The 21,042-nt window shown below is 40.7% G+C and overlaps 1 protein-coding gene across 7 annotated transcripts in view; it reads left to right on the forward strand.

Moving 5' to 3' along the window:
* Window positions 1-21,042, forward strand: part of ARHGEF28 (Rho guanine nucleotide exchange factor 28) — a 118,996-nt gene that overhangs the window by 64,650 nt on the left and 33,304 nt on the right. For 5 of the 7 annotated variants that reach the window (XM_052777490.1, XM_052777492.1, XM_052777495.1 and 2 more), the window contains 17 exons: window positions 1,292-1,422; window positions 3,858-4,159; window positions 6,668-6,812; window positions 8,106-8,217; window positions 10,452-10,532; window positions 11,568-11,607; window positions 12,156-12,279; window positions 13,671-13,803; window positions 14,183-14,238; window positions 15,763-15,814; window positions 16,395-16,539; window positions 16,645-16,766; window positions 17,062-17,202; window positions 17,674-17,924; window positions 18,836-18,958; window positions 19,353-19,470; window positions 20,322-20,576. In XM_052777490.1, coding sequence (XP_052633450.1) covers window positions 1,292-1,422; window positions 3,858-4,159; window positions 6,668-6,812; window positions 8,106-8,217; window positions 10,452-10,532; window positions 11,568-11,607; window positions 12,156-12,279; window positions 13,671-13,803; window positions 14,183-14,238; window positions 15,763-15,814; window positions 16,395-16,539; window positions 16,645-16,766; window positions 17,062-17,202; window positions 17,674-17,924; window positions 18,836-18,958; window positions 19,353-19,470; window positions 20,322-20,576 — 2,331 coding nt within the window. Of the gene's footprint in view, window positions 1-1,291; window positions 1,423-3,857; window positions 4,160-4,187; window positions 4,215-6,667; window positions 6,813-8,105; window positions 8,218-10,451; window positions 10,533-11,567; window positions 11,608-12,155; window positions 12,280-13,670; window positions 13,804-14,182; window positions 14,239-15,762; window positions 15,815-16,394; window positions 16,540-16,644; window positions 16,767-17,061; window positions 17,203-17,673; window positions 17,925-18,835; window positions 18,959-19,352; window positions 19,471-20,321; window positions 20,577-21,042 lie in introns of those variants that run through there. The other 2 variants (XM_052777493.1, XM_052777497.1) reach the window with 2 other exon arrangements.

Genomic DNA, 21,042 nt, shown 5'->3' on the forward strand with positions numbered 1-21,042 from the left:
CTTTAGGAATATAGCGTGGGGAAGGTCTTTAGTGGTATCTATTCCTTTCCACCTTTGAAAAAAAAAATTGCTGATGCAGATTAAGAAGGATTTTTTGCATAATTTTCAATAACAGACAAACTGGAATTAAGTTTATTGAGAGTTTTGATTTTGGGTATTTTGCTGGGTATGATACTTTATCACGTAATTTTTATGCTAGTTTATCTCAGTTCACTTCCAATGGCACTACTTGACTTACAGCATCTTAAAATAAGGAAAATTACATTACAACTGTGATATTTTTTTTTTCAGCCTGCTTTCACACAGTCTAGAACAAGACTGGTTTCCACTTTGTCAAATTTTGCTCCTTTTACAATCAGAAGATAGTATGAGGCCTTGACTAGTGGCTCAAATGCTGGATTGGTGCATGCTCTTCATACTTATAAGCAGCTTTAAGAGAAGTGGGCCTGCAGGATAGACAGTGTTTCTGTAGCACTCGGTTAGGTTTTCTGCTGCTCAAAGCCATGAAATAGTCAGCCCATGCAGCTTTTTGTAATTGCAGTCATGAACACACTATTGAAAACTGAACTCTGAACTTCTGTTAATGATTTCTGGTGAAACTGATAATTTCTCATTTCAGTACCAAAAGCAGGTCAGATGCAGTCTTCATCCCAAACATCTTGTTCATGGGTCAAATCTTGATTGATTGCTGTGACCCTGTAAAGGCACTATCAGTGGTATTTTATTTATATCCCTCTCACAATTTTGTTACTGGTTTTTGTTTTAAGAACAGTAATCTGCTTTATTGGTTTAAGATTAGTATTTATGTTGCTCCTAGTAGATAGAATGCTTTAGGAGAGTCATTATTTGACAGCAATTGAACAGTATTCTGTTCATATAATGCATCAGATGGTAGGTATTTAATGTATAGGCCGGAATCATGTGTACTTCATCCCAGCCCATAAATCTTGTCCTATGTACTTCTGCAACCACAGATCTCTGCAAAGTTCTAGCTTAGGTGGAAAATAGAAGGTTTTGCTAACAAAGATACAGGAACACTTATTTTTAAGTAATGTGAATGATTCTGTGGTACCTTTTAGAGTCTTGTCAACTATAGGCTTCTTGGAACATATAGCAAATGTTAGACAATTACAAAATAGGCAGATTTTTGAGTGGCCACACAAATATTACTCAAAAATCCTAAGATTTGGTGCTTAATGTTTAACTTTGCCATTTTTATGACCATATATATACATGAGAAGAAGATGGTTTGAGATTTAATGGCATGTTTTCCACAATTTCTTTTTTCCAGAGCAGAGACAGTCTACCCTTGATGTTCTCAGGAAACTCAAGGCTCAACCTACTTTGTTTGCTGCAACCAGACTTTCTGCCATGCTGAGTGGAAGTGGTGAAGTATATGCAAACTGCATGGTAGTAGATCAAGTAAGCTTATGTTTGAACTTTTGGCAAATTTTTCATCGTCTTCTGTTGAAGTTAACTTATTTGTGTGATAGTAGGGTCTTCTGGATCTGTCAGCAGTGGTGTGTGGCCAATTAGTAAAGCTTTAAAATAAAAGCAGTAATACCTTACTCTTCTCAGCTGTATTTTGTAACCCATTTGTGAGGTCCCTTTTAATAGATTCAGTTGATGATAGGAATTGTTCTCCCTAGCCTGTAGGGAGAACTCTAAGACAGCTCTTACTCTCTTTTCTGTGTGTTTGTGAGCTAAATGGTATTTGCTTCTTTCTAAGAGACATTAACACAATGTAACTTGCTCATGTGCATTTCAGATTTTCTGCATTCTATGTACATTCACAAAAGAGCCAAATTTGCTGATGCTGGCTGATTTCAGAAGTTAATTATAAGCTCATAGCTAAGCTTATAGGCTCAATAAAAATGAGATATTGATCAAAAAGTGAAGCTGATGTCCTACAACTGGCATGGAGCATTCTGATACTGGAGATCCTGACTTAATATTCATGTTTCTGATTAATTTGTCACCAGCACTGGAGATGATCCAGAGTGTCCAGGCCAAATTATATTTTACATCACCATGTTGCACCTGAAATCCCTCCCCCATGGTAACACTCAGGTATCATAACTTGGGCAGGAAGGACTAGTCCAACTCTTGTGTATAGTGGTTGTGTGTAGGTAAACTCACCAAATTCTGGTGGCATGTAGCTATGTTTCAGTGATGGTTGAAGTGATTTATTTATTTGTAACCTGCTGTGGGCTCAGCCTGGGGTGAAAGTTGGAATGTAGGAGTAAGAAATGGTCAGATCATCATGCTAGATGGTGGCTGAGATTTTACAAGTGTGATTTCCCCCCCAGCCCCCCTTTTTTTTTCCATTCCCTGGAACACTTCAGCCACTGCATTCACTGCAGATCCAACTCGTTGTGACAGCTGAGATGGAAGTTTCAGTCGGAGGCCAGAGTGTTCAAAATGCACCTAAGGTTACTGAGAGATAGATGAAATAATGACCTAGGAGTGAGCAACTAGCAGGGGACTATATAGGCAGCCTGTGAACCCTTGATTTTAACAGCATCCAGGTTGGAAGGACACAGCTGCAGAAGTGCAGCTCCATTACAAATGCAGATGTTAACCTGAGTATATTGCTGAGGGGTCCTTCAGCTTGGATTACTTACCTTTGCTCAGTACATAGCCACATTCAACTTTGTTAAATTGCTGATTGGGGCCAAATTCTCCTTAAGCCCCACGCAGCAGGAGCTGTAGTGGCTGCCGGAGGAGGTCCCTCTGGTGCTGAGGGGAAATACTGCCCAGGCAGGAATAACTTTGAAGGGAGGGACAGCTGCATAAGACTTGGGAGAAGCATTTTACCTTCGTGCATCTCACCTGCACAACACAACAGAAGTACTTCCAGACTTGCATGCGCCGAATCTTTGAATGCAAATATGGGCTGCTGTAAACATGCCAGCAGTTCTTTCTGTCTGTTACTATGAGAAACATCATTACGATGGGGATGAAAACACATCTCAAGTGGGGCCAGAAAGGAGGAAGTCAGCAATCTGAAAGACCAGGGGAGATGCTTGCAATTCTTCCTTTCTGCTTGCTTTTATACAGGTGCTTTTTGGAGGTTGAGTGTTTTCACTGGCCATGTGACTTTTCAGTATTATTCAGTGTCTAAATAGATGACAGTAGCATCTAACTAGAAGACTGACAATAAGCTGTGTTTTAGTATCTTTTGCAGAGTTGACAGGAGAATTCAACCTCAGTTGCACAAAGAATTATTTGTTACCGGGTCTAAATCCTGATCCCTGTACCTGAGAAAACATAATTCCCAACTCCATTCCTGTCTTTGTGCAAGAGAAGGGGTGCTTCATGCCCATAATTGCTTGATGGCAAAAAATAAAGATTCCTTTCCTTCCTCCCCTGGAGAACCTCTGTTCCAGGCCATATATATTTATCTCAAAGCTTAGGAAATCGGTGCTGGAAAATTAAAAGTGCATGATGTGTAGGCTGATTTTTCCAAATTAAATTGCACAATGTTTGAATTCTCCTCCGTGTGTCTTCCACACTAATGTATTATGCATATTTTTTGCTCGACTCAAGGATTTTTTTTAATAAAAGCTATAAATATATGAATTGATACATTTAACGAAAGGTATAAATACGAGTGAGAAATCCATTAGACTTGCAAATACCAATTCATTGCTACTCTAATTATGGAAAAAAGTAATGCAAGGATTAGAATCTCTTAGCCATATAACTTGCCTTCAATTCATGTGCTGTAAAAAGTAATAGGGGAGAAAAAAGGCAAAACATATAACCATAAATAAAATGGCAAACTAATCTGGTCCTTGTTCCTTGACAATATATCTTGTTACTGCCTCTTACCAGCATTCATTTTTTCTCTGCAGGCTGGAGATTTAAAGGCTAGCTATGTTCATGGAGATGGTGTCAGCAGTGAAACATGTCTGAATCCCACCAACTCAATCCCGATGTCTAAGAGCTCTTCGTCTCCCTCCCTTGAGGAGAATGACCAATATATATATGATCCAAATGAAGGAAATCAAAGGCCAGTGAAGAATGGAGAAAATGCAGGTTTAATACATACGGTTTCACCTTCTGATCCATATGGAGCAGATTCACACCTTCCATTCAAAAGCCATCGTTTTATTAAGGATCGGGGCCAACTTTATGCTGATGTGAAAAAAAGAAGGTATGGATTTGACTTGATGATAGGGCCAACTTTATGCTGATGTGAAAAAAAGAAGGTATGGAATTGACTTGATGGTAAGGCCAGAATCAGGATTATTTATGATAACCTTTTATTTCAACAGATGAAGCAGAATCTGGAATAATAAATATTACTACTGAAGTAAAATCACTGATATTTAAATTGTCCTACTGATCTGTTTTCATAAAATAGTTATGAAGACATTTTTAACAAATAAAAGGTGTCCTCCAAATAAATTCATTTTTAATGCAAATTTATACTTTTATACCTTTTCTTCTTGTATGTATTCTCTAAAAAAAAAGAATCAGCTGTTCACCGTAAGAGTTTCCATTATGGCATTTTTGTCAGGAACAAGAATTTCACCCTAGTTTTCCTCAGTTATATTTTCCCTTAAGAAAATATTCCAAAATCTGTTGAACTCTCTGGGAATCTTTCCATTCTTTGCACTGGCCTGTAGAAAGACCAACTTATTCCTGATGGCATATATTTTTTAACCACAAAAGACGAAGAGTACAGCTTGCATTTCTGATAGGTTCAGACTGTTTTCTGCTCTTTTGCTGGTACACAAGGTTTGCTGCCAGCGGAGCCAGTTGTCTGAGGACCCTCCTCCGGATGGCTTTAGGTTATGCTGGGAACTGGTTGGCTTCAGGAATGCAGAGAGCTTCGAAGATGAAACTATGTATTTATTTTTTTTTTTAACAATTAGTAAATTTCCTCGATAAAAAGGCTCTACTGCTTCTATGGATACAAGAGACATGAAATCGTTTCCTTCATGTACAGGAGGAAGTTTGAATCTGTCTCCCACATTTCAAGAGTGTTTGGACTAGTTGGAGATAGGGCATCAGACCTATGTGAAAACAGTAAGGAAGCAGTAGTGTCTGTCCGTTGTTGATTAAAGTGGGCAATAACATTTTCTCTACCCTAATTTTGAGTTTCTTATGCAACTATAAAGTTCCAACAGGAGGAGTCTTTTAACACAGATAAGACAACAAGCATCAGACTAAGAGTTGTTCTTTCCCAAACCTTTTATTTTTGCTAGCCATGGGGATATCATGTAGATTACTATAAACAACCTTCTGCCTCTCTGTTATAAACATTTTTCTCCTATACATTTTTAGATATTTCCACCTTTTTTAAGACCTAGGTCAGGTACCTATATGTGAGCTTTAAGAGCTTATATGATTTTTCAGAGAGATGTGATTGACCTTAATATGTCAACTGTAAGTGATCCAAATATTACACATAAAATAAGACTATCAGTATGTAATTCCATCAGCATCTTCCTTGAAGTATCTGAGGTGATGTGGCAAGTTACTTAGCAGATCTTTAAACCAGCTTTTTATGTCAGAAAAATTCCCCAGGTAAGTTACCCCCAGTAAGACATGTATGCTTGTCTGTTGACATAAACATGTATTGCTTTTCTGATTTTAAAATGTGAGAGTAACTGATAATGCAGTTAAATAACTTGTTTCTGAGATGTCACATGGGCTATTACTAGGAAACATTGCAAAAGATGGTCTCCAGAAGCGTAATAAGGAAGTAGTTTTGGACAGTATTGATAGATTTGGCCTTCGACAAAGTGAATTGTAGTGGTGTGTGAAGGAATTGTTGTGCTATTATTCATGGTAGGAACTCTGCTATTTAGAAATACCACACATAATTTAAAGTTTTATGTTGTAAGGCTGGAATGTTATGGCAAGCAGTCAACCATTCCTTCCAGTCACTCTGATGAAGAGACCATGAACTTGCTCTTGCAGCTAACGGGACCCATTCTGGGAAACCCTGGTACTGCTGAGAAACCTTACTGCACTCTTCTGCTTGTGAACCCCTGCCAATCAAATAGTCTCTAGGTGTTTGAAATACTGATTTGGCCAGAGTTTTTTCAGTTTATAGTCCTATATGTTTTTATCTTTTGAAATGAATTTCATAAACTGTCTCAGACCCTCCTTCGTCTCTCTTGTTAGTTTTCTCCTCCATCCTCCATCAAGTCACAGATGTAGAAAAAAGATGTCTGTGAATAGCCACGTCATGTCTTTCGAATACACACCCAATATCCATATATACCCACGTATCTTAATACTGAAATCTGAGCTAGTTGTCTCAGTTCTCCTTATCATCTATATAGGGAGGCAAGTACCTGTGTGGAACAAAACATTTCATTTTAAGGGATATGCTGAACATGGGTCTGAAAATCATCCTCCAGAAGTGGCTGGCTGTGGTGGGAGTCTGCATGATCATGGGTGATGCAAATGTCTGTATTGCAGATCCACAAGGTTGGGTCAGATGAGTCCTGTACAGCGTGACTGAGTACCTTGACCAGGTGACTGCAGACCTGAGAGGGGACTCAGAACATGACTTACCTGACATAATCATGGTGGTTTGTGTTGTCATTGATCAGATGATACAGCAGTATCTTTGCTTGTTGCATTAAGGTTGGGATGGATTGTTACTAGAATTCATGGGAATTAAAGACTTCATTGTCTGCTTCAGTTCAAGTCTCGATGACCTTGAAGTAGACGGTGGAAGTGGAGGTGTTTCGGACAGATCCCACATTCACTACCCTCCCCTCGGCTCTTCAGAGGCCATGACTTGTAGCAGAGATGGATTGGACTTAACTACCAGTCTGCAGCCCAAGGTATTTGATACTATCTTGGTTTGCATTGTTTTCCTTTTAAGTAAATCACTGAAAACGTGAGAAACATCTGAATCTTAAGGGGAAAAATGAGTTCCCAGTTGGCCGTGCTAGTCCCTCTGGAGAGCAACACCCACAGCGTTGTGGTGGAGCTGGAGCTCCCCAGTTGTGGCCAGGCTTGGCAGAAGCCATGGGAAGGGTCCATCAGAGATTTGATTCAGCTTTGAAAAAAGCATCGTTTATCAGAAGCATTTCGAAGGAAATATCTTGGGTTCAGTGAATCAGCATTTTCTAACCAAGATATGTTTAGTGAGGAAATGTTTAACCAGCTGTAATTATGTGAAAGGGTAAGAGCTTTGTAAAGTATAAAACCAGCCTGCTGCCTGTTTTAAAACAATTGCTAGACTCGGGAAAATTCATTTGGGTTTTGTGCATTGACCAGTGCAAATCTTTCCTCTTCATTATGGTTTTCTAAATTATCCTGGCTACATTCATTTTCATTAGACCATGGTGCCATTTCTGAATCTTTAGACACATACATAGAGTTATTTTTTGTTTGTAGGGATTTTTTATGTTTTTGTTAGACAGGCTTCTTGCCGCTGTAGAGCTTTATCTGATCTTCAGCAAATGTTTACATGAAGGGAGAAGAAGAGTCCAGCACAAACACTGAATTCTGTTAGGGCTACTTTTAAAAACAATAAGGTAAGTTGTTTAGGAGTAGTCTCCTAATGTAAATGTAAATTATGTATCAAAAATCAGGGGGTTTCCTTTGAAGCCTGATCATTGACATATTTGGGGATCAGAAAATCTTTTCACACACAATAAAAAAAATGCAGACAGAAAACGTAAAGAGGCTAACTCCCTTCTTTGGAAACTCTGACAGGCAGGGCGTTAGTCTCCATGAAATATTCTTGAGGTATTAAAGTACGAAGATTAATGGCTTCCTTGGTAAAGGAAGATAGCTTGGTCATCAGATATAATGGCCAACAACACTGTTTGGACGGTGCTTGCTACCGAACTTGAGAGGAATGTTCTCTTAGTCTAAGTCTCTTGCACCCACAAATTATTTCCTGTAATATACAAAAAATTGTCATGGTGGAAGTATGACAGACTTCCTAAGAGTTCAAATGAAATTGTCGAAAATTGTACTTCAACTTAAAGGTTTCATGAGGCCAAGACAATGTATGCGCATGGTCAGCGTCTTTCTTTCAGGAATTCTGTCACTGATTTATTTTATTTCTGTTGCTGATGTATTTCAAAACAACACAAGTTTTAATTTGCTGCAATTTCTTGTAGGAATGCACAGTGTCTGGGATTCGGTCACGCTCCTATTCCTGCTCCTCGCCCAAAGGTTTATTAGGAAGACCTTGCATTCCTCGAGACTTTGCAGTTGGGGATTTGAATGAAGGTCAGTGCTCTGGCTTTGCACCTGCACAGCCTCATGCCATGCCTGCCCGCTTCAGGCCCAGCGCTGATGGCTTTACTCAGGCCTGTCCTGTACACAGACCTCGCCAATGCATGTGAAAGCAGGGTTCGGTTGCCTTCAGGTACCCCTACCATTGTTCCTCGCTCTTCTCCCATCTACTGCCCTGTTATGCCCTCCCCTGATAAAGCAGCTGGTCCTTGGGAGGGCACACAAACTGGGAGAGCGTTAGTCAGGAAAAGTAACATAGGCAAGGGCAATAATCTTCTTTTTGGAAGATCCTTACCCCAGCCTCCTGCTGGATGCCTGGCAGAGACCGTGAGGAAGCTCAGGATGACACAGAAGAGGTGTCAGAGGGCGGATGGCCCCGGTTTCCCGTAGATCCCGGGGAATCCCTGAAACATGGATGGGCTATTGTCATCTCCACAGGCTGGGGAGCAGAACCCACCCTCTCCATCAAGTGGAGTCAGAGATGTCTCTGCAAGAAGCTTGTAATTTTTTATGAATTGTATAGTTTCATATTTAGAAGACAACCCACGCTTTTTGCAATGGAAGTATGGGTTATATTTGAAAACCATGCAAAGTGTGAAATACATATACTGTGCTTTTCATATAGATCACATAACTTAAAAACCACTTGCATTTCAAGAGACTTGGCCTCTGTCCCTAGAACCTTGTCCACTGCCACACTGTCAGCTTGTCTCTCCCTCTAGTATACCTTTAGCTTTCCACTAGTCCTGAGCAAGAGGGAGGACATGCGAGTTACCATGATCCAGATGGGATGGACACCCAAAGGGGTGGTAGATGCCCCATCCCTGGAAACATTCAAGGTTAGGTTGGACGGGGCTTTGAGCAACCTGATCAAGTGAAAGATGTTCGTGCCCGTGGCAGGGGGGTTGGATGGAGTGATCTTGAAGGTTGCTTCCAACCCAAATCATTCTGTGATTCTGTGATACAGAATGTGAAAACACACAAAAGTTGTGGAAATGTTATCATTAACTTTGAAACCAGCTAACGAATTCAAAAGCTGTTGGGAAGCTGAGATGGGCAAAGCAGATGGGCAGACATGCAGTGAATGCAGACATCTTCTTTCCTTAGGAAACTGTGTTAAGCAGTGCAGCAAATAACTTGTTTGTGGTTGTTCAAATGCACTTTGTGAATGTCCCCTTGTAAGGACGAATATGTACTGCAGCCTGCAGTAGGCAGCTGTGCTGTACTTTTCCACATCACTTAATGTCTTTGTAACCATTTGTATCCAACAGATTAGGTGGAAGTCTTTGGCAAAACAAGGCAGAAGAAAAAGATGGAAATGTCACAGAAGTAGAGGGTGGCAGATCAGCAAAGCCCTGAGGCGTGTGCTGAAAGTTGAAACAGAATTCCTTTGACCTCACAGCTACGGGACTGTTGGTGTCACAGCCCGTTAAGCTTCGTCCAGACACCATTACCTGCGCTGAGCTGGTCTGGGCTCGGGCCCATGTCCTGTTCATTCTCTCTCCCCTTCCTCCTGGGACCAGTCAGTGCTGGACCTGTACCTGTCTTGTGGAGAAGGTGGAAACCCTTTCCTGTCCCCGCTTTGGAAACAGCTGTTCTGCAGCCTGTACTGCAGATGTGGTGGGCTGCTGGGGTGGGGGGGTGGTCTGCTGAGGTTCCTGCTGGCGCTTCCCTGCCACCAGCACCTCGTGCCTCGTCCCTTCTTGCCAGCATTTTGCAAGGATGGGAGCATTGAACAGAGCATTTGGCAGCTGGCAGTGGTGATGACTGTGTGAGGTAGGCACGGCTGCACTCGCTTTGAGCAGTTGCATCTGGGTACAGGACTAGCTCAAGAGCTTGGTCCAAGAAGCTAGGTCAGATAGTTAATCCCGATCTCTGTGGGCTGTAGTGGGATTGTGTCTGGGTCTGTGCAGGTGTCTGTGCACTGAAAACCTGCCCCTTCCCCTCTGCCTAGCTGCCACCCCTTTGGACATCTTGCTCAAGGCTTAGCTATGCAAGAGGGAGGTGCAGCTGACCTTGTACGTTGCAATGGTTGTAAGCCAAAGCAGCTGAATGCAGGATGGCAACAGGATGGTCTTTTTTGCACAAAGTACGAGAGAAAAATGGGAGATTGCCATCCATTTCTGGTGGAAGCTTTTCAGTACGCTCAGGTTTAAAACAACTACCTGCTTTTATTTGAGAAGGCATTACCAGGCTGTAACAGTAAAGGATTTGTCCCTGCTCTGTAGATGGTGTGCTCATGAACAGTGGTCGATCCCTCCTTCAGGCTCTTTCACTCTCTAAGTCAGTGTCTCTGCTCCACCCTTGTAGTAAGTACCTCAATGCCAACCCCACGGTGCTGTTTTGCATGAGGCTGTCTTCATCTCCCATGGGTACATGGCCTTCTTTTCTTCCGAAAGCATCCTGCGGCACAAGTTGTGCCTGGAAACTAACTGAAATGCCCTTTTAGTCTTGCTGCTTCTTTGGTAAATATTCTAGCTCTCACTAACTTGAAGTCTATGTTTGTCTGAAGACATGCTGATTCAGCGAAGTGTGTTTAAGTTTGCATCTAACTTTAAAGAAGGCATAGTCTGATGCTTTGACTTAGGCAGGTGTTTTAAGTATCTTTCTGAACCATACCTGCGGTAGCTTTGCAAAAAAAAGTCTGCAAAATGGACAAATGTCTGCAAAATGGCTTCTAATTTGAAAATGGTAGAGTGGTCTTTGTTGGTTTTGGTTTTTTTGTTTCGTTTTTTTTTTTTTTTTTTCAAAACAACCCAGCTGAATGATTTATCTTCTATTTTGCTTTTTAGACAGTTTGTTGAAGGGTATCTCCTTGAGTCCTCTCTACTGTTTCTAGGATGTAAACTTGTAACATTACACATCCTGTGCAGTGCTTAAACTAGTAATATTCTTCCTTATGTAGAGGGATTTAACATTTTTTAACACTGTAGATAAAGCTGTGTAAGATGGGTAACTGCAAATGTTAGAAGAATGTCATTAAGATATTTTACAACAAATTATGTAAAAAGCAAAATGAAGTGTGAATCATTCAAGTCGGGATTGTTAAGAAAAACAAAATAAATATTTTCTGTTATTCTTAAAAATAGACTGTTTGCAGAGACTGGCATTCACTGATACCTATCTCCATTCTGGCAGATTCTGTCAACTAAACAAAGCTTAGTAGGCAGTGGTCTTACCCTAGGAAAAGCTGCTTCTAATGTATATACATTTTGGCTTTCCTAAATTTCAAACGACGTTGCAAGCCCGTAATGACAAGCTTATGGCCTGGTGGAGGTGGTGCGTTTCAAATAAACCTGACAATCTTGCTGTCTGTGTGCCTGATAACTGTTTATGTCTTGCAGAGCGAGCGTACAGTCTGCCTGAGCAGTCCCGCGAGAAAAGGTATGGGTACTCGCGGCACCCGCGGTTTGGGGTGCCGGGAGCAGGTCTGTGCAAGAATGCCATCTAGGGAGCAGAGCGGGGAAGAGGCCTGGGCACCCCTGGCAGCGGGATTTTTAGCAGCAGTTTAGGGGAGCGCTCCCTGCCCAGGCGATCTGTAAGCCCACACTTAAACCTCGTGCTGAGCTCAGCCCAGCTCGGTCTGTGCTGCAGCGGGGATTTGCAGCGCACCACTGCGGGACGTGCGCGGTAGGGGTGTGCTCCTATCCACTGTAGGAACGGCCAAAACACCATAATAAAAGCAAGGGGGCTTTTGATATCAACCGTGATCTAGGCAAGCTTGTAACACGTTGCGCGTTCGGAGAAGCCCACAGGCTAGTGTTACTCCTTTTATGTAAAGAGGGATTGCAGTCTTTTTAATAACATTGGCTAAACCCACAATAAAACAGGTAATTGTAAATGTTAGGTGAAACAAGCACCATCCAGATTCTGCTCTGTCTTAAGGGGCTGTTCACACCGGAATGAGGGTTTTTCACGGGTCTCTGTTTTAGGATTCAGGAGGAGGAATGGAATAAATACATTGTACCCTCAAAAAATGAGTCTGAAAAATGTAAAGTGAGTCGGACTTTCAGCTTTCTGATGAACAGAATGACCAGCACACGGAATAAGTGCAAGGTAATTTGAGATTTATGTCTATATTATTATGTATAATTATGTCACTGTAATTAAATGAGTTATAGATGAGGATCTAAATTTTTATGTAAAGATAAGTTCTTGTTTATTACAAACCCACATAAGTAATAGGAAGAAACTTTTATCTTTATTCTCTAATTTTAAAACGTATGCAGGATACCCTGAAATGGCCTTCATATTAAAAACCAGCTTTCCTTTTAAACAGTAGCCTTAGCTGAACAATATCAAGTATTTCCCTTGCCATTTTTTTGGGTGTTATTAATAGTCTCATTTGATGATTCAGCCGAAGTTTAAATGTATGACTTGCCTTTAAGAAATAATCTTCTTTGTTAAATAAAATTAAGAGGTATGGGCCTGTTCTTGCAATTACTCTCAATAAGGAATTGAGTCTGTAACTTCTACATTGGCATGTAATCAGTTGAATTTGCCTTATTTGAACTTAATGGGACTTCTTGCATGATTAAGCAGTGCTTAGTGTTACTGAGACCTGCACAGTCAAACATACATACTATGGAAGGTAGGTTAGAACATTTGTGGTTTAATTTTGAGACATCTGAAATTTAGATTAACGGCATCAATTAGCAGCTTGAGAGATGGAATTGGACTACAGGATCTTTCCAGCTGCCTTTTCGGTAGTTTTGCAGGCTTTCTAGTACACACTCCTGTGCCCCAGGATATCCTGACGTACGTGGATGTGAAGATGGTTGGCTGAGGTGGTACCTTCAAAAGTGGCAGAACTGTCAGTGAACATGTATGTCTGGTCCAGCAGCCATAGATTAGCCTGTGTCTGTGTGGTCTCCTAAAAAATAACTACCAGGGCTGCTTGGAGGAATGTATATTCACACCATCAGGGGTACTGTAAAAATAGGCAGAATTTATTAAATTCATTAACACACATTAAAAATAGGTTATTTCTAATGTCTTCTAAGATCTAAAGACAAATCTAAATTTACAGAACTGCAGCTTTAACTGCAGAGGCACGGGTTTGCATGTATGCCTCAGGGAGATCTAGGCATTAATATTTGTGTGTGCAGCAAGTCAATAACACTTCTTAAATTTTATTTTTTGGCCCTTCCCTTTTTGCAGCTTTATAAATGTATTTCTGCCAGTCTTCCTTGATAATGCTTGCTGGCTTAGCTGCCAGTGAAAGCAATGCCTGCATCATTTTAGGACTTCAACAATGGTGGGTGTAATAATATAGTATACTGTTACAAGTCTTCCAGGACAGGGAATAAATGTTTTAGAATCATTTGCTCTTAAAAGGGAATGTTTTAGTGTTTTTAAGATTGAATCGCTTTATCTTCTTTTCTAATGTGTCCCCCTCCACCCTTTTTTTTTTTTCTTTTTTCCTGCCTCTGCTGTTGGGGATGAAGACAAAAAATAAAGATACCAAAGATAAAGACAAACTGAACAGGCACAATTTTACAAATGGGACTTTCTCAGGAGTTATCCCATGTATGGCTTGTGAAAAGGCCCTCCTAGGAAAGGAGTCCCTACAGTGCTCTTGTAAGTAGTTGCTGGCTTTCGCATGTGAACTTAGAGTGCTCCGAATCCTGCTTTGAGATCCTGGTTCAGTGTTTTGTTTCAAAAAGAAACCTTGCCTAGATTTGGATGTACTTCCTTTATGTAATGAGCTGAGGTTGGCAAGGGAGAGGGAGGAAGGATGGTAGGTAACAGCATCAGAAGGGAGGACAGCCATCTCCTAGCCCTGAGCCCATTAGACAAAAACTTCCTTTTAGCCAGGGGCTGTAACATCAAAGCATCCTCACGGCTACTTTAGTAAGTGGACCTGAAGGAGGGAAAAAGGTGAAGCCTCAGAGTAACGTTTTCTGCAGGCTGGGGACCCTGTTCGATGCCAGGCTTTGAAACGTGCCTTTTCTTCCAGGCTGCAACATGATTGTGCATAAGAGCTGCAAGGAGTGTGCTCCTGTGTGCACCAAGGTAACCTCCTATACCGCACTATTCTTACTAGAGCGTATCTGCTTTCCAAGGGGTCTGGAAACATCATGAAGGAAAAAAGAAAGTATACACAGCCTGTCCAGATCCAGTGTCTGTATGCAAAGGGCTGTGAGGGTGTCAAAATGTCTGATACGAGCAACAGAGGGAGCACTGTGCTTGAACAATAATTTTTAGAAGAGGGTCAGAAATGAGTTTAAAGAGATATTTCTGTTTTTGAAGAGTTGCAAGCTCAAATTGTGAAATGGTATGCCTGGAGGTATGCAAAAGTGATTAAAAAGAAAAGCTCCTCAAAACCACAGATAGCCCCTCGTGTAGAAGGGGGGATCCTTTATGTCTGGACTAATGGAAAGAAGAGATGAAAGGGACTTGGACAGGCGACCTAGTCCATCTCCTCACCCTCAGGCAGCCTCACTTCTAGGTAACAATTTAGGCAGATGTTTATCTGACCTGTTCTGGAAAATCTCTGGAGGAGGGGACTCCACAGCCTGCCTAGGCAGTCACTCCCAGTGTTCAGCTGCCACTGCAGACAGGGCAAAATCAGTGCTAGAGCTGATGAATACTCCTTTATTTTAAGTAGAAATACATGCATGGTGAGGTTATCATGACAAAGACGTAATTTTCAAAACCAGATGTGTAAGGCTTCTGCCCTCATGGAACAAAATGGGACTTGTAGAGAAGTGTGCCACAGTGATACAGGTCATTTTTCCAGTTAGTGGAGTGTGTCTTTCTGGTGTAGCTAGGTTTTGCATCAGGGTGGCTTGCAGGGAGAACATGTTTCCATACAGACTCTTCAGCATAAACAAGCCTTAAACTGGACATAAATCAGGTGTTTTTATTTATTTTGGTTATAGCTGTCACATAGACCTGCACAAATTTCTGGGCAACTTCAGGGCATTAGGACAGCTGAACTGGCAGTTTTAATTACTGGGGCTAGTGGGTTATTTGTCAAGTGGAGACAAGAGCCGCCACCGCCCCCAACTTACGTCAACAAGAATGAGGTGCAGAAAATGTTCGCTGACCCACCTCACGTGAAATGCATGCCTAAGCCCAGAAGGCTTTTAGTACAGGTTTTGCAAAAGTTCGCTTTGGAAGGGGGATCAGTTCTGCCTCTGATACCCAGGCTTCCTCACGTAGTGCCCTGCCACAAATGCTTCAAGCTTATTTGAATATAAAGCCCTCAATGGGAACTCCTTTTCTTGCAGCCTCAACAGGCAGTATTCATATAGCAAAAGTAGAATGCTGTAGCTCAGTGACTTGGTTTAGAAGAAACAGATTCGGTTTTGTGTTGTAGTACGAATGATACCATTTTACTTTGAATATTGTTATCTACCAATAACTAATAACTTGGATTTATTAGTTATTGGTATAAATTAGGACCATAATTTAGGAGCACTTTCTTGAAGCCCTTTTTTGTGATGATATATGGAAGTGAGTTACTGACTTGACTATTCAGTGTGTTATCAGCTATGATTTCATTGCAATTTCATTAAATTCTTCTTTTTTCAGAAATCCCAGGAGAGGTACCATAATAAAAACAAACCCCAAGCTGGTGTTACAAGTAAGTTAGGAGGTGTAAACCTAGCACTTCTAAGTTAAGCCTTGGTTAAAAATCACGGGACTGACAACATGAACTTTCCTGTATCATTTGTGGTTTCTAGTTTTCATTTCAGTATCTGTAAGAAAGTGTGTGTGTCTCTAATGTGAGTAGGATTTTTTGAAGAAAATACTGTTGATTTAACTCATCTTCTACTAAAATGAGTGGGAGTTTTACTATGTTTTGTTTTCAGTGAGAATGAAAATCAAAAGTAGTCATTTCTGTCTCGTGCTTTTGAGTATGTCATTTACCATATGCACATACATTTGGGTCTGCTGTGTTCAGGTTGCAGTGTTAGAGCCTGTATGAGTTGAGATTGTTTTCTTCTCAATAATATCCCCGCTGGAGCTATTCCACTTTGCCTACAGGTTTATCTTTATATTCCATGGGAGAGCATCATGGTCTTGTACCATGGCAAGCAGACGTTCTTGATACCCAGTATTGATCAATATGAACACCAGACAGTATTTCTCAATGTAAGTGTGCCGTTAGTGACATACTCCACATTGTTTGTCAAAATGTTGTGTTGTGCTTTGCCTCACAGATTCCCTGCCTGGAGACATTTCACAGATGGTGCTCTCCCCGGTGCATTCTTCCTCTGTGCCTGTTGGATTGTATGCTGGAAGGAGGGAAGCCTTGCCACAGCCCCACTTCTTGTCCAAAAGTGTCCCCAGTGCCAGTTTTGAAAGGTAGAGGGCAGCTGCCAGGGGACTATGCTAAATAGATCATTCAGCATTTCTAGGAAAATTGAAACCATTAAATAAATGTGGGAATTTTTTTTCTTTCTGCTGTAGAAGACCTACACCGTTTTCTGAACAAGACTCTGAGACTAGCACCTGGAGGCCCAAGTCACGGTCTGAAGAGATGTTACAAGCATTAGGGACCTTTTCTTCAATGGATTCTTTTATGATGGAAGGTGACAATTATTGCACAGATGTTGCATTTTATAACCTGTATTGGATAGTGCAAAATAGAAAAACTCCTTAGTTGATATAGGAAGCCACTTCATCTGCTAAACGAAGAGCACTTAACGATATTAGTATCTGGCAAGCTTCTCTGTTGTAAAGCCACGGCCAGTGTTTGCAGAAGCCTTGTCTAAAGTTCATCCCTGTGATGTGTTCTGCTTAATATATAAATAGATTTGCATGTGCAAAGGTATTTCCCTTACTGTTCATATGCCTGGTGTTAATGAGATACACATTTTGTCATAGATGATGTGGATTTGTCTCAGTGGACTGATCTCCGCACAGATGCACAAGAGTTTGAGGCAGAGTCCTGGAGTCTTGTTGTGGATCCAGTGTTCTGTAGCAAGCAAGAAAAGGATGTCATCAAGAGGCAAGATGTCATTTTTGGTCAGTATTTCAAAGCATCGTGTAGGTTTAAAAACAATTTGGTGTAGAAAATAGAGAGGGAATCTACATGTTTTATGTCCAGAAGAATGAATGCTTCAACTCAGAATAATAAGAAGGTTGAAAGAACATTTTTGTCACAAATTACAATGTATCCTAGAGCTAAGGAAATGGTGAGTAGCGACTACCAGGACATGTCTGCCCTGTTCACGGAACGGTTGAGGTTGGAAGGGACCTCATCCAATCCCCAGCTCAAGCAGTTGCAACCCCAGCTTGTTCAGTGGGGTACAGTTGAGAGAACTGTGCCAGAACCAGACAAATTAAGTCTTCCTACTGACATAATCTATTAGGTTTGAGGCTCACACAGAAAAAATGTTTATGACTGTATATTTGCATATTGCTGAAATCTATCTTACAAGGTGTGCAAAATGTTCAGGTGATTACTATACTATGCTGTTTTCTTTTATACTGCAGAGCTGATGCAAACAGAAGTGCATCACATCCATACCCTGTTCATTATGTCTGAAATATTCAGGAAAGGGATGAAGGAAGAACTGCAGCTGGACCACAGCACAGTGGACAGAATATTCCCCTGCTTAGATGAGCTACTGGAGATGCACAGGCAATTCTTCTGCAGAATGAAGGAGAGACGGCAGGAATCATGTGAGGCAGGGAGCGAACGTAATTTTGTCATTAGCAGAATTGGAGACATCCTTGTGCAGCAGGTAGACGTATCAGCTCTTTTAATCGTTTATGTACTCAAGGTTCCCAAATTAAACAATGTATTGATGTCAAAAACTTTTGTGGGCAAGAACAGGGCTATGGTTGCCTCATAAAATTCAAAGACTGTCCCCTCCAGATGGTTGCAGGGTGAAGTAGCAATGAGAGGAGATAATTTCTGACAGGTAACTGTGATGAACTGGGGATGAACTTCTACCTATATGGTACAGGTGATGAGGAAAGTGATGAACTTGGTCCTGCTCACAGTAGAAGGCTGCTGCCATCATGCCATGGACTGCAAAAAATGGAAGCAATGGATTCACTTTTTTAACAGCTGAGCAGAGGTGTGAAGAATTGCCTGATGATGGAAAAGAAACTACCTGTTCATTTCTTGTAGCGATCTGGCATGGTGAATCTCAAGTTGCTGCTCACTAGAGAATGGGTGGTCACAGCGTGTTTATGGTGGTTGCAGAACAGTAACTGCTCACTGGTCACACTTCAGTTCCTTGCAATCAGGAGAGCGTGGCTTTTCACCTTTGGTCAGTTTTCACTCCACTGAAATAAAGAAGCTGAACCGTTATCTTGTCTTGAAGCAGTGTGGAGATCAGACAAATGCAAATAAGTCTCAAAGGGATTGTGATTGCAAAGAGGTGAATTACAGTAATTGTTCTAGCTGTTATTGATAAGACTGTAGTGGAGGTTGCCTGTGCTCTCTCCAGCCTACATTCCTCTTCTTGCTCCTAAAAACAGCTAGCCCGTTTTCATTCTGTAGGGACAGGCCCTGTTAGTGAAATTCAGAGAACTTGAGAAACAAGTAGCATAGAAGTTCCGTATTTGTACAAAATACATTAATTAAATGTATACACTTTCCTGTTAGGCACAATGTTGAGCACAATTCACTTATTAATTTCTTCAGTTTTCAGAGGAAAATGCAACTAAAATGAAGAAAATATATGGAGAGTTTTGCAGCCATCAAAAAGAAGCTGTTAATCTCTTTAAAGAGTTGCAACAAAACAAGAAGTTCCAGAATTTTATTAAAGTAAGTTTAATAAAAACTTGGATTGTGATCACTATTGACAAAATACTCAGGAAAAAGATACGTAGCTTTTACTTAGATTAGGATTGAAATTATGTTCAGTAACTCACTTTTAATAGCTAATAAAAATGGCAAAGTTTTTTCTTTAACCAGTAAGCTGATAAATTACATTTTTCTTTCAAATTTTAGAAAGCTTTGGCATCCAGTATGTATTACACACATGTTCCTGTTATAGTACGCCTCATCCCTCAGGGCAGCAACTGTTCCTTGGGGCTGGTTCAGATAACCCAGCATTTTGTTTTAGCTTATTCTAGTGCATTTAGATCATATTTCTTATTAGTCAACTGGTGGTTTAATACGCATTTACTACTTAAGGTATATATTTGTATCTGTGCAGCTAAGAAATAGTAACCTGTTGGCGCGACGCCGAGGAATCCCTGAGTGCATTTTGCTCGTCACCCAGCGAATCACCAAATACCCTGTTCTGGTTGAAAGGATATTGCAATACTCAAAAGGTGAATAAAAGCTAAAGTGTTGCTTCATATCTGGAATTCTAGCGCGTTTCTAACCTAAGGAATATGCACTGCTACAATATAACAAAAGATGAAATTCACTGCTCTGTGGAGAACCAGGGCAACGTAATATCTAATGTTCAGGCAAACATCACCTAAACAGGGTGTCTGGTGTATGTAGTCTTTGTCAAGGCTGGGCTGCGAAGATTTCCAATATTCCAGCCGGGTGAGCCACGGAAGTCCAGAAAAGCATACTTGTTTTAGGAAAAGATCTTGACTAGAGGATGTGAACTAATGCAGGCATGCATCTGCACCTTCTTTGAAATTAATTCTGGAGTCTTGTAAATAGGGCTAGGCAAACATTTCATAAGTTACTCTCCAGTTTTTCAAACAAAGCTTGAATGACCTCTGGAATTTCATAGAGCATTTAGAAATACTAATAACTTACAGATACTGCCCCCCAAATGGGCAATAAATGAGTGTTATAGAAAGTTCCATATCCAAATGGAAACACTTTGTGCTTGCAATCCTGCTTCAAGGTTTTGTTTTTACTTAGCCAGAAGAGTAATATACTATATGATTTACTTCGCCAGTTAAATTTTTTAAGTGCTAACAGCTCATAAATATGTCAGAAACTATTCCATGTGTTGTTCTGACTAATGAATAAATCTGAGGTACATGTCATCTTTTAATAGGCGAGTAAAATAAAAGTAGATGCCTCTTAACTTAAAATGACGTATTTATCAATTTAAGCTTTGCATCATGTTGATTGTTCCCAGAAAGTAAGGAATGATATCTTCTCCTGAATATGCTGACTACTATCATGTTGGGGTTTTTTTGTTTGTTTCATACAGAAGGAACAGAAGAACATAAAGACCTGTGCAAAGCCCTTCGTCTAATTAAGGACATGATTGCAGCAGTAGATTTGAAAGTGAATGAATATGAGAAAAAGCAAAAGCTGTTGGAAATTCTCAGTAGAACTGAAAACAAAACATACACAAAGCTGAAAAATGGCCATGTTTTTAGGAAGCAAGACTTGATGAGGAAAGAGAGGATGATACTTCATGAAGGTTTAGTGTACTGGAAGACAGCGACTGGTCGTTTCAAAGGTATTCCATCTGAGCAGTAAAGTCCTTTAACTCTTTATTTGCCAGTAACATATGAAGATTGGTTGCTTTAAGAATGAAAATACTTCATTACGCTGTTTTGCAAACATTAATTTCTGAGGTAATGGTATTGAGAATATGCCACTAATTGCTAGAAGAGTTGATCCAGAAGCTGCCATGGCTTGTGGGTAATCCACTGTAAGAAGACAAGTTCACATACAAAGCTGTCAGCTGCGTTTCTTCTTGCAGTTTCCTCCTTTTAGTTCATCGGTTTGCAGTTTCATCCCATAACATAGAATCTTGACTTACGCATTTATATTGTTTACAGTACTGGCCATTGAAAATAATGCATGAAAAATCACATGCTGTTCTTCAGTGGTACTGGGACATCCACAGCATAAAAGAAAATCTGAAGCCACATTTGGCTGGAGCCTCATTTTTACATGCAAGCCCAGAATTTGATTTTTGG

Source organism: Harpia harpyja, chromosome Z (genome assembly GCF_026419915.1).
Source record: "Harpia harpyja isolate bHarHar1 chromosome Z, bHarHar1 primary haplotype, whole genome shotgun sequence".
In the NCBI taxonomy this organism is placed as follows: Eukaryota; Metazoa; Chordata; class Aves; order Accipitriformes; family Accipitridae; genus Harpia; species Harpia harpyja.